The 9,813-nt window shown below is 38.7% G+C and overlaps 1 protein-coding gene across 1 annotated transcript; it reads left to right on the top strand.

The window, feature by feature from the left end:
* Nucleotides 1–8,877: 8,877 nt before the first annotated feature.
* Nucleotides 8,878–9,813, top strand: LOC135442782 (taste receptor type 2 member 40-like). The gene has a single exon (XM_064702988.1). The coding sequence runs from the start codon at nucleotides 8,878–8,880 to the stop codon at nucleotides 9,811–9,813; it is 936 nt and encodes a 311-aa protein (XP_064559058.1).

Here is a 9,813-nt window from a genome sequence, read left to right as displayed (position 1 = left end):
GAATTTATTGCCTTTTTTGATTATAAAATGGTTATGATGTTTTTGAACACAATGTTATTAAAATTAGAGCAAGTAATAAAAGCTTGACTGAAGTATTCACTTTTAAAATAACACTTGAGAAGACAAAAAAAGCCTTTGGTCAATATGCTGGGAGGAAATGATTGACATTAATGTCATTTCATATACCAGTAGCTATTAAACAGGTATTCTCATTTCCTCTTGATTAAATGAAATTTTACCACAAAATTTGGCAAAACATTACATTGATATTGCCACACATGCTAACTAGAAATGGATTGTCCCACACATGCTAGCTAGAAATGCTTTGAATGTGTATGTATGGATGATTTTTAGCAGACTTGTAAACTAATCAGGACACATCCTTAACAGTAGATGGATCTCAGCTTCATTTCAAGAGTGCATGGGATGTTTCAGGAAAGGAAACCTGAGAAACCCTCTCTTTCTCAATGAAGAGCACAGCTCTTTGAATTACATGTTTCAATGGTGCTGTGATGCTGAGAAAGCTGCCTTGCAAGATCTAGTGTGGTGGTGATATTTCTTCTATGAAGGCATTACATACCATAGTAACATCATATGTTGGATCTAACAGACATTATTATTGGATTCCCAATAGTGTTCTGTAAAAGTATGCTCCTGAGTAATATTCTGCTGTAGTGGACATTGGGTTTTGAGTTCAGTAATTCAGTAGCAAAGTTGAGCTGCTATGGAGAGAATTAAGCTGTTAAAATTTTTATTTATTCTAAAATTTGTGTATCTCATTGGAAAAATGTGGATTTATTTCATGTAGATGCTATGACTGTGACTATGGTCTGAGATATCCAGGTATAAGATAAATTTTATCTGAAATGATATGATCCACATTTCAGAAAAATCTGTTTGGCTGTTGCAAAGTAATTCATACGCTGTAGTTATGTATGTTTTTAAGGAGAATTTCTTGCATCTGTCAGGGTAAAGATAGAGCATATTTGCATCTGGTAGCAATAAGTCAGTAAAGCATGACTTACATTTTCCATATCACCAACTGGATATGGAAATTTCTTTCAGATTGTGTGCCACAGGACAGTAGCACTTTCGGTTTGAAAGTGACAGTCTGTATGTATATTTAAGGCTTGAAAAAGCTCTGCCTTGGAGAGGACTGCATTATGGCATTGTAAATACTCTGATGGGGTTTTGAATATACAACCTGTAGAGCTTTGGGTATTTTGAGAGCTGAATGTGTGAAGTCTTCACATATACATGAAAATGGTGCTGTTGTTTTTCCTGCTAGCATGTAGGTTTCTTTGAAGACACTTTTCTCACCTACAGAAAGCAAAGACAAAAAGTTTCCCTGTAAAACTTTTCTAATTACAGAAGCAGGAAGAGGGGCTTGGGGGAGGGAGGGAGGGAGGGCAGGGAGGGAGAAGACGTCACAAGTAATCCTTATCAACTCATTCCTTTCTTATCTTTAAGGCACATATGACAGCTCTGCTCCCTTGAGTCCGCAAATTAGTAAGAGAACCTCTGGCTTTTTTCTCTGGGAGAGACATTTTCTCTCCTCTGTACAGTGCATTAGCTTCTTCCAAATCTAACTGATCAGCAGATTGAAAAAAATATAATGTTCAGCATGCCTTCCAGCTGTTACACATAAAAATGCTTAACAGCAATTATCTTTTAGATACCTCTTAGAATTAAATAAACATATGTTTCAAAGAAATATGGACATATTAAGTGTGTTGGCATGCATTTGACAGATGTTGCAAGTATTTATTATGGCAATTTTAAATTGTTAGTATTTCAAATGGTTTGGAATCAAAAGCAGGTTTCAGCAAATTATTTTTCTAATATCTGTCCTGAAGTGAAATTGAATTGGGACTTTGATCTTCTACATTATGTGAATAGGAAATTCCACTGCAACAGTTTGGTAGACTGAAGTTCTGCTGGATGGATTGATATTCCATCTTCAGCCTCCCAAAATATATATGTATCACAGACTGCACGAAAGATTGCTCTTTTAAAAAGAGCATTAGAAAAACATGCTGAGGCAATGTTAATGACACTGGCATCTTGAAAACTCTTGTAAAAAGGCTACCACTAACAAAGAGACTGCACTTAGGTTTAAAAAAACCTTGTTTAACTCAAGCTCTTCTACCTCAAATGGTCCCTGGTGATACTACTACTGAGCGGTGTGACTTGAGGATTAAAACAACATGGAAGAAAATCTCCTTGATATGAAAGACTGTCTGCTAAAGGTTAGTAATAATTTTGGCAACCATCAAAAGCACAAATTTGGTCTGAGGACATCAGAACACTGTAGCACTTGTTCCTTCACTAAAGAAGTTCAGAAAACTGGAGGCAGGATAGCCTGAGAGACATAATATTCCGTTGTAGATTGGAGGACTGATGACGGGATAAATTCACTTTAAACAACCCATAATTGGAGCTGTCAGTCAGGGATCTAGCAGAGTGTTCTAACTGCCCTGCAGGTGACAGAGAGAGATCCCTTCTGGGACAAAAGTGTTCTCAGACACTCTCAAATCACATATGCAGCAACTTTTCGCATGGCAACTTCACACATGGCAACTTTTCACTCTTTTATCCACCAAAAACTTTCTTGCTCATCTAGCACCAGTCGATCAGTACACAAACTCAAAGACTCAGAGAATGCCTTGGTTAGAAGGCACCTTTTAAAAATCATCCAGTTCAACCAACCCACCGTGGTCAGGCTGCTTAATCTCTGTCCAGGCCCTCAATACTTCTAGTGAGGGGACATCCCGCACTTCCCCGGGCAACCTGTCCTTCCAGCTTTCTGGGACACCTTTATTCAGGAAAAAAAGGACAGAAAAGTAATTGTTACTTCTAACCACAGCCACCAGTTAATAGACTTTAGGTTCAGAGGAGGAAGGAAGAAGGGGAGAGACCAACGTTTTTAACCACTCAATGTGCGGCAATTCACTTACCTGGATAAATTTGTTAAAGACAATGGGGAAAAAAGAGGAATAGCCTGACCTCTGTGACTCCTTCGAATTGAAGATTCACCAGTCCACGCATAAGCAAGACTATACTCAAACCTGGGATTCAGGTGGATAGAATGGATACAAGATATGTGAACTGGAAGGTAGACAGGAAGGATATTCTTGATGACAGGATAGAAAAGGAGTTGGTTTCAGGTACTAGGGAAGGAAAATCTGAGAATGAAGGGTAAGAAGGTAGAGAAGATTAGGTAAGAAAGACAGGAGAAGCAGTGAAAAGAAGAATGGCAAAAACCACTGACATTGGAACTGAAAAACACCTTGTTTTTCCCTCTCCTACATGAATGTACATGAGTTTCCCTGATCATAACCCTATCGTACATGAATGCCTTCTATTATTTTCTGTGTTACTTTAATATCTCATTTGTTGCTTCATTGGGCACAACCTCTAAGAATAAATAGCATAATTAGAATCTCACCTCAGGCTATTGTTAAAGATTTTGTAGTTTTTTTGTTGTTACTGTACTAGTGAGATCTTGATTTTTGTTTCTCTGCAACAGGGTAAAGACTGATATTAAAAAAAATATTTTTGCAGTTGTATATCTCTTTATGCATTCAGACATTCCCTGTGAAACCATTCCAAAACAACCATGAGGCATAGTTTTCCATTCAGAAAAGCAAGTCCTAGTCTCTGAAGCATTTATTTAACATCAAGGAGAGCAAAAAAGAATAAAAGCCTAATCCCTGCATAAGCAGCCACAAGGCCTTGTACTGAGGAGGCATGCCAAGGCAAATGAAATATCTGAGTCCAGCAGGCTGCCAGGGGGCTTCTCTTACAATTAAGTGTGTATCAACTCTGTTCTTGCTTCTTCACAGTGCACCATCTTCCAAAATACATCCTAGAAAACCATTTTCCATAGCTCTTTAAAGTGCTTGCTCTCTGCTCTGTTTTTTACAATTGCTTACAGGCTCATGTAGAGGGACATTTCCTGTAAAACTCCGTTCTGATTGTGAAAGGTGACCATAACAAAAATACCCTTTCATATAATATGAAACATAGTCATAGGCAACATAATCAAAAGCTGTGAATTTCATAACATAAAAGGTATGTCCGGTGCTTTACTGTATTAGCCCTACAGATGTAATTTAGATGAAAGACAACCTTGTGTGAGATGTGGAGTTGTACCTACTTATGGAAAACTCAGGTTAATTGCTACGCTTGGTGACAACAAAATAGAACAAAGCCTTATAACCTGAATTATGTGTGCCAATGTGTGAGGTGAAAATGGCCTTGAATTTCAGAGATTATGGGTTTATCAAGCAGAATTATTTATATTTCACATGTTGATAATGTTCTTCTGCTGCAAAATCACTCGAATCATGGATGTTACGATGCAATAGCCACTTGACCACAACGCAGATTTATGTCTCCAAATGTGTATTTTAATTGTAATGCTGCAACAAGGAACTATATGGAAGCACAGCATTTACAGCTAAATTTAAACCTGTATGAACTTCATGGTCATTCACAATACTGTAGAAAGTATCAGCAAGATATTGTTTTTAAGTATTTTTTTGCTAGAAGTACATCCATCATATCTACCATTAGTTACATCTGTGGACAAGACAGTGAAGTGTCATCAGTCACAAAAATTCTCTTTGGTTCAGCCCCTAAATCTGCTGTCCTCATTTGTGGTTTAGATCCAATTTAGACACTAAAGCTCTTCACATTGCAATATCACAAAGTAATTCTTGTGAAATAAAAAAAAAATTTAAAAAACCCCTAAAATTACCTCATCTCTTCTGAGCAGAACACTAAATTTCTTTCTTCTGTATTTCCACCACAGTTTCATTTTATGTCTCCTCTTCTTAGCCTTTTCATCCTCCTCAGTATCTCCAGTTATTGCAGTGTGTTTCAGATGTTAAGGCTTAAACTTAGAATACTGGAGATTTCAAGTTCCATTTTGTATCTTTGATTCTGTTGTAATATGAGGTTTTTAGTCATCAGGTAACTTGCCATTGCATCTGTAAAATGGAGTTGTTTGCATTTGGCCAGCAACATGGCATATTTTGAATTGAACGAAATAATTTCCTGTGCCACTATGAGGTATTATTAAGTACCAAACACTTTAGTTCACCAAGCAGTCAAATTAGCTGGAAGAGATTTTCTTCCAGACTAATGAAATGGAAAGAAATGTATTTTTAGTAGATTTCTATATAGTTAGATGAATAAGCTTTGCTTTCATTTACTTCTCTTATCCAAGGCAGGATCATCTTCTTCTGGGACTCTCCAGAATCTTCTTGTTCAAACTTTTTAAAAAAGTTTGCAATGAAAATATACATGTGGTTTCTTTTTCTCCAGGTTTTAAGACTAATTGTAAAAAAGGATCTGGCTTTGTAATTATGAAACCAGCCACTCCTTGCCCTCTTCACAATGCACTTTAAGAGTTTATTCCTGTCTTTTCAGAGCTATTTTTTCATGTTTGTTAGCCCTTTTGCAGATTTCTTCTTTCTAAACTAAAAAAGGCTGTTGTATCCAATTTTTATAGTTCTGAAATACAACTTTATTAGAGCCACATACAAGAGTACAATGCCTTAATTTATGCAACAAACAAAAATTTTTGGTTGCATCTCCCAGTATAGCATCTATTTTTATTACTGCTTTCTTCACAAATTTATATATGCATGTGTTTATTCATGTCTGTAGGCATTTGTCCCTATTTTATCAGACTGCATCTCCAGCTTGCCAAAATGATTTTGAATTCTGAATCTGTCTTCCAGAACTTTGTGGTCAGCCTAAGACTGGTGTTGTGTGTAAATTCAGTAGTGTCCAGTCACCAGAAAAATAAAATTCCCCCCAAATACTGGATGCAATACTCCAGATATCACCTTAAAAAGTGTTAAGGAAGAGAATCACTTTCCTTAATCTACTGGCTGTTCTCCTGGTAAACCAGATCAGAATGCTGTACACTGTATACTTATTCTCTAGACATTTACTGAACTATTTTATGTACTTAGCTACCTATCTACTGTGGTAGTTAATTCTGATTTCTTTGTCAAGCCCTTGGAATCTACTTGTGTTGAATACTGCTAATATAATTAATTTTACCACCAGACGATAAAAAGGCGGGACTGATATAAAGTTCCCAGGTACTGCTATGGTGAGTACAGTTAGGGGCTCTATACTTCTTTTGGAGTTTTGGCTGCTGAGTTTCAGAGCCAACTTCCACAGCACAGCTGACTGACCTTAAAACAGATTGCTGGAGATGGCTCAGCAGGGCTCAGCCCCCTCTCATTTTGGGAGCTATTTCTAAGCTGGGTGTTCACCCTTGCTCTCTCACTGAGCTGTGCTGCAGCTTTGCCTGAGTCTTTCCACCTGCCTAGCTGACCTGGATACTGATCCTGGTCTACAAATTGGAATTAACTGTCTTGATCTTGGACATGTTGTATCACTATGGACATATCTGGTATTACTGGACTGTTGGCTGACCCATCACAGAGCTTCTCAGCTATGCTTGCTTATAGGAGGTGGGACTGCAGGCTTGACATCCTTGCCTGCCTTGTGGTGATGCTGCCTTTTTGGATCTCATTTCTTTATGGAAGAGCTCCTCCTGCTGCTCCTTGACATGACCATTGTAATCTATGCTTCAACCATAATTCTCCCTTGTGGGCTTACATGGTGTTGAGCAGCTTTTGAAATAGTTGACTACTAGGCTTCTATAGTAGCCTTTCTCTAAACTGTGTATGGGGATATATACGTACTTTGTTAGTTGACTCCATGAGAATGAGGTGTTTAGGTTCAGCTAGCACCCTGCTGACGTTGATTTTGACACATGGGTAGACATTCTGGAAGACGGCCTGAGAGACCTTTGTGTCCATCTGCACCATGGACTCGGACTGGGTGCCTGACAATCTGTATCAAGGGAGTAAGGCTGCAAAATGCAATGGAGCACCTTCTTCTCAGGTGCTGGTGTCCAGAATGTGATATGGTGACCGTGACAGGCATGAGATCACTACATAGAACATTAAACTGACCCTTTTCAGGTCAAAATGCGTCACTTCCTGCTGTTCCACCAAAGTGCACAGCACAATATGATCCCAGGAATGAATGGTCATTTTTCACAGGGTGAAGGAATTATCTACCCATTCGCAGCTTCCTTTGACCCTTCCTGGAGAAAAAGATTGCTCCAGTACTTTCTAGATAATTCCTGAGCATGAGCATAATTGAGAATACAGCAGCAGAATCAAATCCAGCACCTGGAATGGCAGCAGTGTCACTCAGATTGTCAGACCATTGCCAGATAGGGTAGGCTTGGCTTGGCTTGGCTTTTGAGGTTTGCAGTGAGTAGAGGCACATGAGTCACCCTGGGTCTCTTAGCCATGGAAACAAAGGTCATTCCCTGGTGTGGGTTACCAGGATAATATAAAGTTGCACACAGCTGGCCAGGCACATCACCTGGCCAGGAAGTACTTGAAAATTTTACTTTGAGAATGCTTTGAAAATTTAGCTAATGTCACTATGAAGCCATCAGAATTAGCAAGATATTTAAAATCTAAGCATCCAGAGCACAAAGACAAACCCCTACAATTTTTTCAGCCATGTTTCAAGCCACGTGACATTCAATTCAGTACTTTACAAAATTTCACCAAACTTTATGACAAATGTGTAGAGAAGCCTCCTTTGAAGTTTCTTGCTTCACAGCAAAAGAAAAAATGTCACATAGGACCAGATAAACACTTATTCTTTCTGCCATAAAAAGTAAAAATGGCTGGGATAATACACAGAAAGCTATAGAGAAAATACACAGAAAGCAATAGAGCAGCAAACTAAAATGCATTCTGTTATCAGCAAACACTGCAAGAAGACACATAGAAAATACTGCTAAAGTCTTGAAGAGACAAGTATAAACACAAGTTACATAGTGGAAGAGGATTCCTGAGTGGGTGAAAGTACAAATGTTTCTATATTGCCTCAGATTAAGGTATTTGACAAATTCTGTTTCAGTAGTGAAATAAATGAAGAGCTACCTTCTGTAAGCCACTGAAGGGAAGATTTACCACAGAACCTGTATTTTCCACAGAAAATTATTTATTTAATAAAAATGTTTTCTGTAAGAGCTGTGCAAGTGTAAAGACCAGTGAAACAGCTGCTTTGACTGGCATAAGAGAAGGATTGGGTGGTAGGGTTTTGTAATCATCACTACACCTGGAATTCGTTCACTGCAATATCCATAGATGAGTTATTACAGCAAAGAAACTGGAGCCAGACCTCCAAAAGGTGCTACAGGACGTCAACAGTTTGGTTTACTTCATAAAAACAAGAACTTGAAATATTAGAACCTTTACAATACTGTGCAATGACAGGGGAGAGATGACGAAAATCCTTTATACCTTGATTGGCTGTCGCATGCCCACCAAGCCTGTTAGCAGATATTTGAATACATCTGATAAAGACCTGCTTCAGTATTAGAAGAAGCCACAGAGATTACTCTCATAAACAAAGAAGACAGGACCACGCAAGACAGGGAGAGATAAAGGTCTAAGATATTTTTAAAAAAACAAATCTAGGCATGTAAAGCAGGGCATCAGATACTGTAGTGCAAATCCACAGTTCTAGAAACCCCAGCTGAGCTGCTCCATAGCTTTACAATGCAAATCCTTCCACAAAAATGAAACCTATGTAATTGAATCTTGATCCCATTTGCATGCTTAGACAAATCAGATGAGCTATCAGCCTAGAAAACAAGATGTAAAACAGCAGAAATATTAAATGACAATAGGTTACTTCTGCGCCTGAGATAAATAGGGGAGCATTGCCCATAACAATACTTGGAATTGGCAGTGCTAGGTCTGAGGCTTTCAGGAGCCCGGGAGAAGCTGAGTAATAATCACAAGCCCTTGAGTTGCAATGATGACATCTTTTGCTCTTCTTTGTCTATCAATTGCTATAATTGAATCCCTGGCAGGAATTCTGGGAAATGGAATTATCTTGGCTGCCAGTTCATTGAGCTGCATTGGGAGCAAAACATGGCCCCCATATGATATGATCATGATCTCACTGAGTTCATCTAGATTCATTTTGCAGTCATGGATTACACTGAATTTCCTAATGACTATATTTTACAAACCCTTCATTTATACAGAAAACGTGCACATAGCTTCCCAGACAATATTTACCTTTCTGAACTACTCCAGCCTCTGGTTTGGAGCCTGGCTTAGTGTCTTCTATTGCATCAAGGTTGCCAGTTTTACACAGTCTTTCTTCATCTGGCTGAAGCTGAGAATTGCCAGGCTGATTCCCTGGATGCTGCTCACATCATGGCTCTGCTCCTTCACAGCTGCAATTCCCTTCACCTGGCATGTCTACAGTGAGCACGAGAACATCACTGCTCCTTCATCCACGACAAACTCTTCAGCAAAGAGATCCACAAGGAATGACAGACTGACTTTATTGATTTATCTCTGGAATGCAAGTACACCTTTGCCTTTAACATTGTCTGTTGTTTCAAGTGTTTTGCTGATTCAGTCTCTGTGGATCCACACCAGACAGATGCAAAATAATGCAAGTGGCTTCAGGGATCCCAGCTTAGAGGCCCATATGAAAGCCATCAAGTCAGTCTGCTCCTTCCTTATCTTCTACATTACGTATTTTATTTGCTTGCTTCTCCTCTACACCAGAGTTTTTTCACATTTAAGTGATGAGGAATGCATGTGTGTAGTTATATTAGCTGCCTGTCCTACAGGACACACAATGGTTTTAATTTGGAGCAATCCCAAATTTCGAGAGCTGCTAGCTAGGATTTGGGACCACATTAACTGTCCTGTCAGATCTATATCCATATAA

The sequence above is a fragment of the Zonotrichia leucophrys genome, chromosome 1 (genome assembly GCF_028769735.1).
Source record: "Zonotrichia leucophrys gambelii isolate GWCS_2022_RI chromosome 1, RI_Zleu_2.0, whole genome shotgun sequence".
NCBI classification, from domain to species: Eukaryota; Metazoa; Chordata; class Aves; order Passeriformes; family Passerellidae; genus Zonotrichia; species Zonotrichia leucophrys.
The sequence above is the reverse complement of the archived record's forward strand: the minus strand, read 5'-3'. Positions and strand labels throughout refer to the sequence as shown.